A 13,451-nucleotide genomic window follows, 5' to 3' on the forward strand; every position below is an offset into this window, starting at 1 on the left:
CCTTGAATGAGAGCGCTCACCACAGAACTATCAAGTAAACAGGCTTGGAAGTCAAGGCCAGCAAAATCCCTTGTGTCTTCATACCATCCATTGGGAAAGTAAAGCCGGATCTCGTGTATCTGTGGTCAGACAAGACCGCCACCACTTCCTCGTATTGCAAGGCTGCTTGAAAGCCACGCCAGTGTGTGTTCTATTTCCCCTAACCTTTTTTAAGGATTGGAATTCACATAACCATGTGGTATGCTTCTGGAGTTTGGGACTTTCAAAACTCTGTTTATCACAGAAATCAACCAAAAAATGACCCACAGTAAAAACATTCTCACTTGTGCAGAAGAAAGCATAACATCTCACTGAGGCCTTCCTTTTTTTGTTTAGTTTTGAGTGTCACATCTTTCCTGGTGGGCTCTGTTTAATAGAAGTGATAAGTTCATGCTAACAGGGACCAAACTGTTGAATGAGGCTGCCAGTCTTTCAAACCTCTTTATGAAAGACTTCTTCCTGATTCATAATTAATTACTCAGACACTTGCCAAATCAAATGTGGTCTCCTGTTGACATGAAGTAGTCCCCCCTTCTGGTAAAAGCAGTCCAGCTGGGGTGGTCAAACCAATGCCAACAGCCCCGGTGCCAACAGGATGTTATAATATTAGAGGGAATAAAGTGAGCGACTTCCTCACAACAGCATGCACAGCGACCGATACCATAATGAACTGTTTTCAAGTCTTCTGTTACAGTTTGTCACATGTGAGCTGACTGTGAGGTGTGTTTCCCAATTACTTTCTGTTAAGACCTAAAGCCTGGTTAAAATTCATTTCACTGGCCCATTTCACAAGTCCCCACAAATAGTAATCCTATTTTTCCATCTAAAAAAGTCAGTCGTATCTCTTTCTTTAATGGTCATTTTCTCTCTAGACGCTATATAGGGGAACACTTTTTAGAAGAGATGGAAATTGTGATAAATATAGTTCATGTGTATCATGGAGCAAAACACCCTGAAAAACTACATTTTCAGAGGTTTGCCATTTCCCATCATCAGTAGGCTCCAATGTGACATTTTAGCTAGAAAGAATGACATATACGTTGGTAAATTAGATATGATTAATGCGTTGGTGCAGTGATGTTTTTATAGCAGATTTAGCATTACTTTGTTTGTCATTTATTTTTTATCACTGTTTTTCTATGGGAAAGAAAATCAGATTTTTTTAGCTGTTACAAAAAAATGTTGTTTTTTTTTCTATAAATAGCAACAGCTGAGTGAGCATGTTATGGTCACAAAGCAAGATGAGAGATAAAGAAGTATTCACAAGCTCCAAAAAACACAATGGTTAGCTGATACAGTGTTGAGTAATAGTGTTGAATCATCCATCATTTCTTTACATTTTCCATGCAAGATTTTCTTAAGCAATAGTTCTCCAGGTTTTCTGAAGGTGTTTCAATATTTTTCTTTGGACATTGGCTGCTTTTTCACTCATTTGTACTTAAAATTAAAAAAAATACTTTTTTTTAATATCTTGCATGGTGTGGAGGGTATCTTAAAAAATCTGAGGAAACTGGACAAGTGGAGTTAAAAGGAAGAAGTGACAAGACTAAAACCCATCTACAGTAGATGAACAGTATCTGAAAGTTAGGTCTTTAAGAAATAGCAAAAAAATACAAATGGAAAAATGACCTAACACAGGACTGTGTCAGGTCATTTAATTTCTGTGAGCCTCATCAGAAATGGTCTCATTTGAAAGATGACTTTCAATAAACCATTCTTAATGAGTGGAAAGATGAGAAAAGGCTGAGGTATGTCAGATTACATAAAAGCTAGACTGAAAATCAGGTAACAGGTCTTATGAAGTGATTAATCCAAATGTGAAATTTTTGGTTTTTATTGTAGGACGTCATTGTGGTGCAATGATTAGGACTGTCTCCATCAGTGAAGCCTGGGTTCAGATGCAGCCTTAGTTATCTGTCTCACTGTGACAGATTAGTAACCTATGCAGGCGTAGCCTGCTTCTCACCCTGTGACAGCTGAGATAGGCTCCAGATGGTTCACAACATTGCAAGTATGTATGCAGTAGGTCGGGGGAGAGGTACAAAAGTGCGTGTCTACAGCCATTTGTTAAACACGGTGGAGGTTCTGCCATGGTCTAGGGCATTTTAGCCAGTGGTGTTGTAGATCTTGTCAGAATTGATGGAATTGTGAAGGCAGGAAAGTACCATCATCAACCATGCTATGCCAGCTGGAAAAATCTGATGGGCAACAGTTTAAATTTTTCAGCACAACAATGATCTCATACACATGGCCAATGCAGTAAGAGATGTGGAGATTAAAGTTGTTGTTTAAAGACACACTACCACAGCTGCGATACCCTGTGAAGTAGTGAACGTGTACTTCAGAATGGGTTTGAGCATCAAGGAAGGACATTTCTCTTTTTGTGCATAAACACAGTGTGGTGATTAGTTTAAGAATGTTGAAATGATGGTGCAGAAAGCTCCATCTGGTCAGATGGAAAAACAGACAAATGTGGGAGAGTGGATTTGCACAAAAGGAAATGGCTTTTAATGGACAGATGCAAGGTTATCAATGTCTACATCCTAATGCAATTAAGAGGATGTATGTTGTATCACAAGACAACTGATCAGTTTTATTCTCAAAAGGATCAACAATATATATATATATATATATATATATATATATATATATATATATTTAAACGTGGCCCTAATACTCCCCAGAGCTTGACAGCAACATCATTGAAGCAGTGTGAGATCGTCTTGGGAGTGAATGGAACAAAAGGCAGCCAGTCTTCAGTTCCTATTTCCCTAAAAAAAAAAGGGTAACCCAAGACATTTGCACAGCACTATAGCTAATGCTGTCACCCCGAATGCAACTAACAAGCATGTTGGTGGTTGTGTGGTGGAGAAAAATAATAAAAATGAAACCAGACTCGTTATTTGATGAAATAAAGTCAAAACAGTGAACGGAATAATATACAGTACTACAGTACACATCTTAGTCTGGACAGTATACATTACACTTAGTTCAAGGGGGTGTTATTTGAGGTAATGAGTGTAACAAGAACATGCTGTAACAAGCTGCTTGTCGAAGTAATGTCACCCTGCACTGCTGACAAAAGTACTGAGGGTGAACCAAAACAAAAGACTCAAAGACGCTAAGAGGCCTGCAAAGGGAGACTGCAGTGTGTGATCATATCATTGAAGCACACACCTTTGACAAGCACAATGATACAGATTATGGCAACTGTAAGCAGCACTTTCAAAAAAGAACAAACAAACTACTTGTTTAACTTCAGTTTTATTTACATTATATGCTTTCCAGACCTTGAATGGTGAAAGGAATTCATTCATTGCTTATAATGGTAGTATAGTGCAGACGGTCTTCCCTTGTATTTAGAATGAGCGGTTTAGTTTCATTCGTTGACACGGTAATTATCACAGGAAAAAGTAAACATTGATAAGATTTTTAAACTAGACATATATTTAAATTAACCTAGTGTCTAATTACACATTCACAGCGACAACAGACTGTTATAACATTACAGAATTACATTGTATGTATCATTTACAGATAATACAGGCTTAGAGGAGAATAGAGGTATATACAGTAGATGTGGATCGGTAGTGTTTTCTGTTTAAAGGTCCAAGAACTTGTTGCAAATTTACATTTTTCAGCAATATATTGATATTGATGGAAGATTTTCCCTCGATGTTATACAAAGCAGCATTATTGGGACATGCAACACTAAAAGGGATACGTGATACACAGAACCTGAGAAAGACAGAGACGGTTATAAAAGGAAATAATGGCAGTCGATTATCAAAGAGAGACCCAACATGCAGCTTGTTTTAAATGAGTTACTGCAGAATGAATGTACAATATATTCTCTTTTCCTTTCGGGATGTCTTGTTCTGTACTGCAGATGTGGAGGGTGTACACTGCTGCCTGTCTACCCTGAAAATATGAAATCATCTGCTTATTTTTCACCTGCCAACTTCACAGGGAGCGCACGACGTGCACTTGAGATTCCTGCCGGCTCCCACTCAGGTGACACGACTGATCGGTATGAATCACTGGGGCATTAAAATCGATGTGCTCCATCATTGGGTTCCCACTGGTAATATTTTAAATTGGGGTTAACTGGCTACATTTTTTTTCTGTCATGTGCCGATTAGGCTTATATACTAACACCTATTTGCCAGTATTCAGAGGACATCTGCCTTTCAAAATGTTGTGCAGCTGAGAGAATTAAAGTCAAATGCAAAGGCCACAGCTGAAAAATATGCATTCACAGGGAGAGCATTTACTCGTGCTATGGCCAATTGAATGTTTTGACCATTTCCAACTGAGAAAGGCAAATTTAGAATTGATACGATGCAATTTAGCAAAAAGTTCAAGTTTTCTCATGTAGAAATGTGCACGGCCACATGTTATCTACTTTCTCTAAAACAAACAATTGTGTTCTTTTTAATACCAAAGTGAAAACTTTAAAGATGTCTTGTTTTAAGTGGCCATTGCTGTACTTCCCAAGAATTGGTGACCATCAAATGCAACTAAATTAATTTTGAGACTACACACAAGTCCTTGTTGATGTGCGTTTTTCATGGTTCTCAAACTGCATGTGAACAGTAAGAAGGTGTACGGTGTTTTTCTCAGGACACTGAGCCTATGTGCATCTCCTTAAGCGTCAGGACTACAGGAGTCTTTTCATGCGACAGGTGTGCTTCTCTATGTGCATGGTGGCCCGGTCTGTGGAGCTCGTCAGGACATCCAGGGCTTCATCCTGGCGTTCCAGCTCAGTTTCGGCCTCCAAGGCAAGGTTCTTTAGCTGCATGAGCATCTGCAAGCACACCCACACACCACAGCACAATAAAAAGACACGTTTTGTGTTAATAAGAAGTAAGGCACATTAAAACAACACCACAGTGGTGGACCAGGGTGAACCACATATGGAGAGACATAGACATTGGTCCTTTCTAACGCTTAAACCATCTGATTTAAGCATTAGAAAGGCTTGCTGTTAATTGTGCGCTGATCAGAAAGGAACAATGGAATTCACCACAATAATAGCTGTTATTCATTTTGCAGATGAAACTTGATGATACACAGAGGGGGAAGTCTTGGCTTGATTCTTGGGATCGGTGATATCATACTGGGTTTTTTCCCTTACTTTCAGTGACTTTAAGGGATATCACAACTACATGACCATGATCCATCAACTACATATGCTGTAGTTGATGGAACAGTTTTAATATATTGTGATGTGCCAAGCAAAGCCTAATAAACACTCACCTCAAACCCTACCACTATGGTTACTTAACTGGTAGTATTTTATGCTACATGATCTGCCTCACACACACACACACACACACACACACACACACACACACACACACACACACACACACACACACACACACACACACACACACACACTCCACTGACATTATGTCATTATGTTCTCTGGCTGGTTTATGTGGACATTTCAGCTGAGCACAAAAACAGCTCGAGTTAGCAGTTTGAAAAACAGATAATATGTCAATACACACCAAGGAACAACGATATTCATTCACTCAGGTCTGTGACTTTACAATTTAAACTGAGAGGACATGACTGAATCACACCTTGCAGTTAACATTCACAAGAGCTTCAGTGTGTCATAGAAAAACAGTAAAAATGAACACTTCTCGCCGCTGTTTATATAATGGCTAGGGGACTTAAGTCATGTAGAAACCCTTCAAATCAAACATTTAGGCTAGAGCTAAAAGAAAAAATATATTAGCAAAAAAAAGTCTGAGTGTCTTGTGTATTAGGTGCGGTAACTTTGGGACTGTGCATTAGCAGCACACTCAATTTCATATTCTTACAGCATATTTTTAGCAAGTGGGAATTTCCAACCACAAACAATAATAAAACATACAAATGCTGACACCAAAAAGACTATTTGGCACGGCACTTAGGGCAGGACATGACACTGAGTACAAGTTATCAGTACCAGTTGGCCCACAGTGATTCTAATCTTGACATGGATTACAGTAAGAGCAGGGTGTGTACAAAAGCATAGCATTAAGGCAAAACTGGCACGCTTTGAAATGTAACCCATTATCAGCCGCAGATAACATGGCATTTAAAACACAATAGGCTAGCCAGTGATTGGCCTGGTGCTGTTATTGCTATGGTGTGCTTGTTTCTTTTTTATATTATTATCCATCCATCAATCTTCTTCTGCTTATCATGAAGAAGGTTGGAGGCAGAGGAGGGGGCTGGAGCCTATCTGTCATGGGGTGAGAGGTCAGGTCGGCAGTTTACTGCAGAGCGAGACAACCGTTCACGCTCATATTCACCTCTACGTACATTTAAGAATCCCCGACTGACCGAACATGCAGCGCAGTGGTTAGCACTGTTGCCTCACAGTAAGAAATTCCTGGGTTTCATTCCACTGGCTCGCTGGGGCCTTTCTGTGTGGAGGTTGCAGGTTTTCCCTGTGTATATTAGTTCTTGCCAGGAATGTTGTTAGGTCCTCAGAGATATTATTTTATATACTACTATAAGGCTGCAAGAAAATCTTAAATGGACTGGTTCTTATATAGTGTTGCTTTACTCTACTGGAGCACTCAAAGCGCTTTATACAACTTGCCTCATTCACCCATTCAAACACATTCATATAAGCACTTTTTTCTATCCCTCTATCTATAAAATTCACACTCCAATAAATGCATCTGAGAGCAACTTAGGGTCTTGCCCAAAGATACTTTGGCAAAGTGACCAAACAGCCAACCTTTAGATTAGTAGATGACCTACTCTACCTCCTGAGCTACAGCATGAAGCTATTTGTTAACCCCAACAAAGTATTTGTCTATGGTGTCACTGCTGTTGTTGACAAGACATTTGTATGTTGTTGCTTCGGTTTTTGATTTGAGGAGTTGAGGGCGGTAATGATGTTATGAAAAACTTTGAGTTAATATGTTTATGTGTTAATATGTAATGCAAAGCCATCTTTGTCTGCTACAAATTTCAATACTGGCACATTTGTACCATTATTAACTGTATTTGCTTAGTTTCTTCTCACTTGTAAATGTTAATATAGTTTTTTTCCTTTACATATAGTAGAGCCTTGTAGACTGAAGTCACTCATTAACTTTGATCATTTAAACATTATATGATAAAACAAAGAGCAACTTTCTGAAAGTTTTACATGAAAAATCCTAGTCTAAGCAACCTGTAATAGCGATTCACACACACATTATAAAAAAAAATGTGTGTCCGAATCACGGGTCTGAATTTGCGTCACTGTGTAGGTCTTGCCACCACAGACCGTGTCTGTAACAGCATTCAGCGTTGTGAGGTTCTGAATGGAAAGACATTGTAGGTTCTGACCAAATAACTAACCGTGTTTCTTTTCCTCTCTTAAAACCAGGATGGACATTGGTTTGTGGTCTCACCAAATAACATTTTAAACATACAGGATGAAAAATAAAAAAAATCATTATGGTGAATTGTGGTTTGGACTGGAAACATCAAAATACGTGTTGCTGAGACTCTGGGATTATTTACAATAGCAGCTACCCCTATTTGAATCAATCTGTTCCCGGAGCACACACGGCTCTTCATTTGTGTTACTTGTCTTGTGAATACAAATATGAAACATTTTAAGGCCACGGTAGTGTAGTCATAAATTTGGGAGTCCAGCTTTTCTCACCTGTTTGAGTTCCTGGGCCTCAGCCTGACTGACAGATGGCTGGAAGACATGCACCTGCAACTGGGACAGCTCTCCAGCGGGGACCTCCAGTGGGAGCTCTGTCTCTTGGCACGTCTGCAGTAAACCTGACTCCATGGGTGGAGATGGTGAAAAAGTGCAGAGTACATATGTTGTTTATGAGGAAACCAGACAGTAAACTCAGAGTACAGCAACTGAGGCAATCAGGGTGAAGTGACTCATCAAAATACATTTCTGTCAAGGAGACACCAATAACATGATGAAATGTTTTTACATGTGGCTGCACACTTATAAATACACAGAGGTGGAAACGCAGACCTTTACTGCCACTTAGTGGTCAAATCTATACTAGGCATGGAAACCACTGTGGAATAAGAGTGTCTTTATTTATTTTTTGATGTGTTCCTTACCTTCAGTCCAGCTTTTCCCTTCTGTGTCACGTGGCGATGAAACTGGAGTTGTCTTAAAATCTGTGTATTCGCTTGTGAACTCTATCTTCTTTTTGTACTGCATCTCTAACACGGACAAAGCCTCTGGCATCTTGGCGGACAGGAGCCTGTAACATATGTCTGGCTTCCCGATGAAACGCTGCCTGATGGTAATCTCATAGGGGCTGTGCACCCTGATTTCATCAATTTCATTTCGCTCAAATCTGTGAAGGAGCTGGCAGTTTGTGTTTCGCACCTCCAGCGAGGACACTAGCACCGACAAACATCCAGGCTTCAAGTCCGATTCTCCACCTTTGGACAGCACTGCTGGGATGCTTGTGATTAACTTATTTCTGCTGGAGCCCCTGGCTGCTGAAGAAGAAGCAGCAGCTGCAGCTCTCGCAGCATCATCGGCCTTTGCATCCTGCTGGGTCTTCCAGGGGAGTTTACCAAAAGGCCACCAGGAAGGAGACTCCAGTTCTGACAGAAGTCTGTAATACAGAGGCAGGAGGAACTGATGTTAGTCATAAATTAGGCCTTGTTATAGTTAGCCAAGCAATATAAACAAGACATGTGCAAAACTTCAATAACTAAAAATATCTTAAGATAGTTACTTGTCAGCCACGCCCAAGTCAGAGTCAATCTTCTCCAGGCCCTGCATCATATTGTCAAACTGCTCTCCCTGATGGCCAAGGACTCTGCCAGTGTCCTCCAATCTTTTCTGGGCCCCTTCCACCAGGCTGATCAGCTCTCTTCCCTTCGAAGGCTGAGCCTCAGCCCGCTGGGCTTCTGAGCTGGGAGAGAGAAGCCGCTCTCTCCAGAAATGCTCTAACACATTATAAACCACCACCCTATTGGGCTTAAGGGAACCAAACCAATGTTTCACGTTGCCTTCTTCAAGTACTGTGAGAGTGCTGAAGATGAAACTAGATGACTCCATCTTGATCTCCACGATCCTCGAGAGACGGAAGCTGGCAAGACTCTCCTTGCTCTGGTTGGAGACGAAGCACACCGTGGTTCTGGTGAGAGAGAGGGTTCCGTTTTCCCACCGTTTCTCACTGTTGATGTAATAGGAGCCTGGCCAGCTGTGGATGGGAACTTCCCGGCTCATTGTGATGGAAGGAGATAAGACAGATTCACCTGTCAGGGGGACAAATAGGTATCAGTTTAACATGACAACATCATACAAACAGGTACTGCTGCAGGTTAAGATGAAATTACATCAGAAGCACTTTGTACTGAGTGATCTACGAGTCGTGATGAAGAACATACTTTCTTTTGAGTGTAATCCAGACAGCAAGATGAGCTCAGTCGAGGCGTTCACACTGGCAGCTTCAGCTCTGTAGCCAGCTGACCGCATTACGCGTGCGTCATTATAATGTTATAACCCTTTTAACGTGTTTTATATCCTCTCGGTGCAATTAAACCCACACCACATTAATCGTCAACACCGGGCTGGGCATTACGTTACCTCGTAGTCCTCTCAGTAACTCGGCTGTTTGTTGCGGAAGTGACGTCACGCTCGAGCACGGCCGTATTTACCGTCCGACTTGGGGGGGGGGAAAAAACTTGCTGTCAAAAAAAAAAAGAAGCGCTATTGCGAAAATGTCTGGCGAAAAATAATGACAGCGGCGGCGGTTTCGGCGCTTTCCAATCGATACGAAAAACATAACGTTAATATAAATGTATTAAATATATATATGTATGTGTCGTGACAAAATATAAATAGCAACGGTTTTATATGTGCGTCGTTCAGGAGTCCCAACATGCGCTAATGTGTAGCGGCTTGTCATAGTGGAAAATTGCGTTTTTCTTAGCTTAGTATCTTTTTCTAGCTTAACCAGATTTTCAAATGTGGCAGAAACGTGAGAATACGTACGCGGTGTAATGGCGAATTAATCTTCCAGTTAGCTTTTCCCCTCACAGTTCCCCCGCTGTCCAAGCCCTGACAGCTGAGCTTGCTAAATAGCTAGCCGAGGGCTTGTTTACCATCATGGACAGGGAGGCGTACCGTAACTGCAGCAGCCTGGTCAAAATACCAAGGCAGTCATATGAACAGTTTTGGTCTTCGCATTTTGTAGATTACATTGACAAGGAGCTTAGCTATTCCAAGTTTTTCAAGAAATATCTGCTCCCCAATCACCCTTGTATGTTTTCAAGGAGATTCACAGAGGAGTGGAAGTGTAGGAAACAGTGGGTGACTGAGGATGGGAAACCTAATTTCCAGAAATTGCTGCAAGAGTTTGGTAAAACAAACATGCATTACTGTGTAAATGTCTGCAAAGATAATCTGTAATAATTCTTAATAACTGTTACTGTTTCAATCACAGATGAGACTCCAGTCCCTGTTGCAAACTGCAATGCGAAGGAGTACAATGCCAACCCCAAACAAGTCATGCCTTTTAAAGAATTTATACACTACTGGAGGGAATACATCTTGAATGGACACTCATCACCCAAAGGATGCCTCTATCTTAAAGACTGGCACATGTCAAGGTATCACAGTAATATTAATCCAAAGAAAAATGTTTACACCATTGTATGAAAAATGTGTAACTATCCTTTGTAAATTTCTCCACAGGGACTTTCCAGAACATAATGTTTACACCACACCAGTGTTCTTTACTTCTGACTGGCTCAATGAATACTGGGACACCCTCGAAGTGGATGACTACCGATTTGTCTACATGGGACCTAAAGGGTCATGGTATGAAAACATTATTTCAAAAAAACAAAACATAAGCTTATATAAAATGTTTCATGATCTGACCCAGTGCACTTCCTTGTTACCAGGACACCATTCCACTCTGATGTGTTCCGTTCATACAGTTGGTCTGCAAACATCTGTGGCAGGAAGAAGTGGCTCCTGTATCCTCCAGGTCAGGAGGAGTTTTTACGAGACACTCACGGCAACCTCCCTTATGATGTTACGTCAGCTGAACTTCGAGACAGAGGCCTTTTTCCACACGCTAAAGAAGCCTGCCAACCTCTTGAAATCATTCAGGAGGCAGGAGAAATCATTTTTGTGCCTAGTGGTTGGCATCATCAAGTTTATAACCTGGTAAGAGCTGTAGAGGGATATCTACTGTTGATCTAGAGGAAAATGGTCTGCCAAGTATTATAAAATACAAGTTGCATTTCTTACTATGAGAAGTGTTCTGTTAGACTGAATGTAAACACCAGCCACAATGTTAGGTACACGTGTTCAGCTGCTTTTTAACACAATTATCTAACTCAGTGCATTAAGGCATATAGACATGGTCAAAATGACCTGCTGAAGTTCATATTGAGTATCAGAATTAGGGAAAAAGGCCATTTAAGTGGCTTTGAATGTGATTGTTTGTGCCATACCGGCTGGTCTTAGTATTTTAGAAACTTTTCCCAGCTTACAGAGAATGCTCTGAAAAACAAAATATCCAGTGAGCGACAGTTCTCGATGAGATAGCAGCAATTCAATTAACCACTCGTTAGAAACAAGTTTTGCAAGAATAGCACTTCTGAACTTAAAACATGTCAGACAGGGCGACAGCAACAGAACACCATGCCTGGCCACTCCTTTGAGCTAAGAACCCTCAAAGTGGCCCGTATGCGCAAAAGAAAACGTCACACACAACGCGCTCTGTTCAGACCCAGACCAAACAGTATTGTTTGACTGATGGCCCTTAATATAAAGACTTGTTTCAGACTTTACGTTTCCCAATTTTGCTTTAAGTTATTTTGTTATTTTGTTATTTGCATATGGCCTAATAATTATCCCTATTGCTGTTTTAGAGAGGAGCGGTGCTTCAAAGGATAGTTGCAGATTGCTGTCAGAATCTGCAGATTATACAGTACAAATAAAATTTTCACGTTTCTCCAACGTTGTCTTCCCAACAGTTTCACTGGATGGCCAGGAAGCGTTCTTGGGCACTTCTCTGGCGCTGACAATTGGTGTCTGTCTTGTGTCAGTGACGTAAAAGACGGATTTAATGCGACATGACCATTCAAACAGCAGTCGCTTTCTAAAACATCAGATATGTATTGGATTAAGTACCACATACGAAAATATTGGATTTGTGCTGTTCACACTGTCATACCGTGATCGGATATGGGTCGCATTGGGTGAAAAAAGTCAGATTTGATGCGCTTTCGCGTGCAGTGTGAACATAGCCTAATAGTCTTCAGTTCTAGTCGGAAAAACAAAGATTGATGAAAGGAAGTGATAAGTTCAGATGCCTACAAATCTAATGGACTGGATTACTTACTACTTACTAGATGACAAGAGCCCTAATAATGTTTTTTCAAATTAGGTTTTAAACAAAATTCATGTTTTGTTTAACATTACACACATGTACAGACACACTCATGTTTCAATACAGCAGCTCTGGTTTATCTCCTCCAGTCAACATATGTTTCATAAATTTAAACCTTGTGTATATTTTTTGGTAGAAATATGGCTTTTTGCAGGAAATGATGACATCACAGTTACTCTAAGTTGTATAACACTGCGTTTTATTTATCACCAGTTTGACATATTAAAACATTCTGTTTCATACAGGAGGACACCATCTCTATTAATCATAACTGGCTAAATGGCTGCAACATTGACATCATGTGGCAGTTTCTTCAGACTGAACTGTCATCTGTTCAAAAAGAGATAAATGAGTGGAGAAACACGATGGACTCGTGGCATCAGCACTGCCAGGTACAATGCATGGAACTTTTCAGTCATGTCATTTAAATGTGCTTCTGCTCTGATCATAATAGCAATTGCTTGGTGCGTTTCTTTTTAGGTAATTATGAAGGCTTGCTCCGGTATCAATTATGGAGAATTTGCCTCGTTTTTGAAAATCATTGCCAACAACAGAATGGCTTTCCTTAACGCTTGCTCCTCTGGGGATTCCTCCGATTACTCACGTCATCTCTCAGAGATTCTCACCACGTTGGGACCTTACCACGCGGCCTTTGACCTACAAAGAGTAGCTCATATAATCGAATGCCTCCTGTGCAATGAAGACTTTAAGCGACTCGATCACTCAACATTGACTCTGCAGCCAGAAACAATGTTACAGCAAATTCGTGACACCATACAGTCCACAAGAGGGCAGCATCTCCTTTATCAGGAGTAATGTGTTCGGCCTCTCACCATTGTTATTGACTGGAAATAGCTTGAATGAAAAGTGCCCGTTTGCAAAAGTGCAAAAAAAAAGATGATACATCTGTTACTGCATCTTTGGGTTGAGATGAACTGGAATCTCAAATATTGTTTGTGAATGTCTTGCATTTGTTTTTGCACTGACAGATTAAACACATTAAAAATA

At 40.5% G+C, this 13,451-nt stretch overlaps 2 protein-coding genes across 3 annotated transcripts; one reads left to right on the plus strand and one right to left on the minus strand.

The window, feature by feature from the left end:
• Positions 1-3,284: 3,284 nt before the first annotated feature.
• snap47 (synaptosome associated protein 47) lies at positions 3,285-10,139 on the minus strand. Of its 2 annotated transcripts, none has more exons than XM_084911834.1 (5): positions 10,031-10,139; positions 8,766-9,291; positions 8,134-8,642; positions 7,706-7,830; positions 3,285-4,846 (listed from the first exon to the last, which is right to left on the minus strand). In XM_084911834.1, the coding sequence occupies exons 2-5, from the start codon at positions 9,260-9,262 to the stop codon at positions 4,700-4,702; spliced, it is 1,278 nt and encodes a 425-aa protein (XP_084767960.1). In that variant the 5' UTR covers positions 9,263-9,291; positions 10,031-10,139; the 3' UTR covers positions 3,285-4,699. The 2 variants fall into 2 exon arrangements, with proteins under 2 accessions (XP_084767960.1, XP_084767959.1); XM_084911833.1 differs by lacking the exon at positions 10,031-10,139 and adding an exon at positions 9,424-9,665.
• A 5-nt stretch (positions 10,140-10,144) lies between these two features.
• jmjd4 (jumonji domain containing 4) lies at positions 10,145-13,451 on the plus strand. Its single transcript, XM_084911835.1, has 6 exons — positions 10,145-10,397; positions 10,482-10,647; positions 10,733-10,858; positions 10,945-11,212; positions 12,689-12,835; positions 12,924-13,451. Exons 1-6 carry the CDS (start codon positions 10,145-10,147, stop codon positions 13,257-13,259), a joined length of 1,296 nt encoding a protein of 431 aa, XP_084767961.1. The 3' UTR covers positions 13,260-13,451.

The sequence above is a fragment of the Perissodus microlepis genome, chromosome 18 (assembly GCF_051167445.1).
Source record: "Perissodus microlepis isolate ML-2025 ecotype Zambia chromosome 18, ASM5116744v1, whole genome shotgun sequence".
Taxonomy (NCBI): Eukaryota; Metazoa; Chordata; class Actinopteri; order Cichliformes; family Cichlidae; genus Perissodus; species Perissodus microlepis.